Consider the following 200-nt stretch of genomic DNA (forward strand, 5'->3'; position numbering starts at 1 on the left):
GGGGGAAGGGAGGCAGGACGCTCCCAGCAGCCGGGTCACTCGCCTCGGTGTCGTTCGTGGTGTACTTCTTGTCGTCAGAGTAGGAGAAGCCGACGCCAGCGGGGGACTCGAGGTAGAGCACGTTGGCAATCTGCAGAGACAGCAAAGGAGCTGGGGATCAGGGAGAGCCCCCGCACAGCTCGGCAAGGCAGGGGGGTGGG

General features: G+C 65.5%; 1 protein-coding gene across 1 annotated transcript in view; it reads right to left on the reverse strand.

Annotated features, from left to right (window-relative positions):
• CTSA (cathepsin A) overlaps positions 1 to 157 on the reverse strand; it is a gene marked incomplete at both ends in the record, with an annotated part of 2,846 nt that extends 2,689 nt beyond the window's left edge. Inside the window, one exon of the mRNA XM_009640674.2 lies at positions 44 to 157. Within this exon, the coding sequence (XP_009638969.2) occupies positions 44 to 157 (114 nt within the window). The remainder of the gene's footprint in view (positions 1 to 43) is intronic.
• Positions 158 to 200: the final 43 nt, after the last annotated feature.

Source organism: Egretta garzetta, unplaced genomic scaffold (genome assembly GCF_000687185.1).
Source record: "Egretta garzetta isolate BGI_Z169 unplaced genomic scaffold, ASM68718v1 scaffold356, whole genome shotgun sequence".
NCBI lineage: Eukaryota > Metazoa > Chordata > Aves > Pelecaniformes > Ardeidae > Egretta > Egretta garzetta.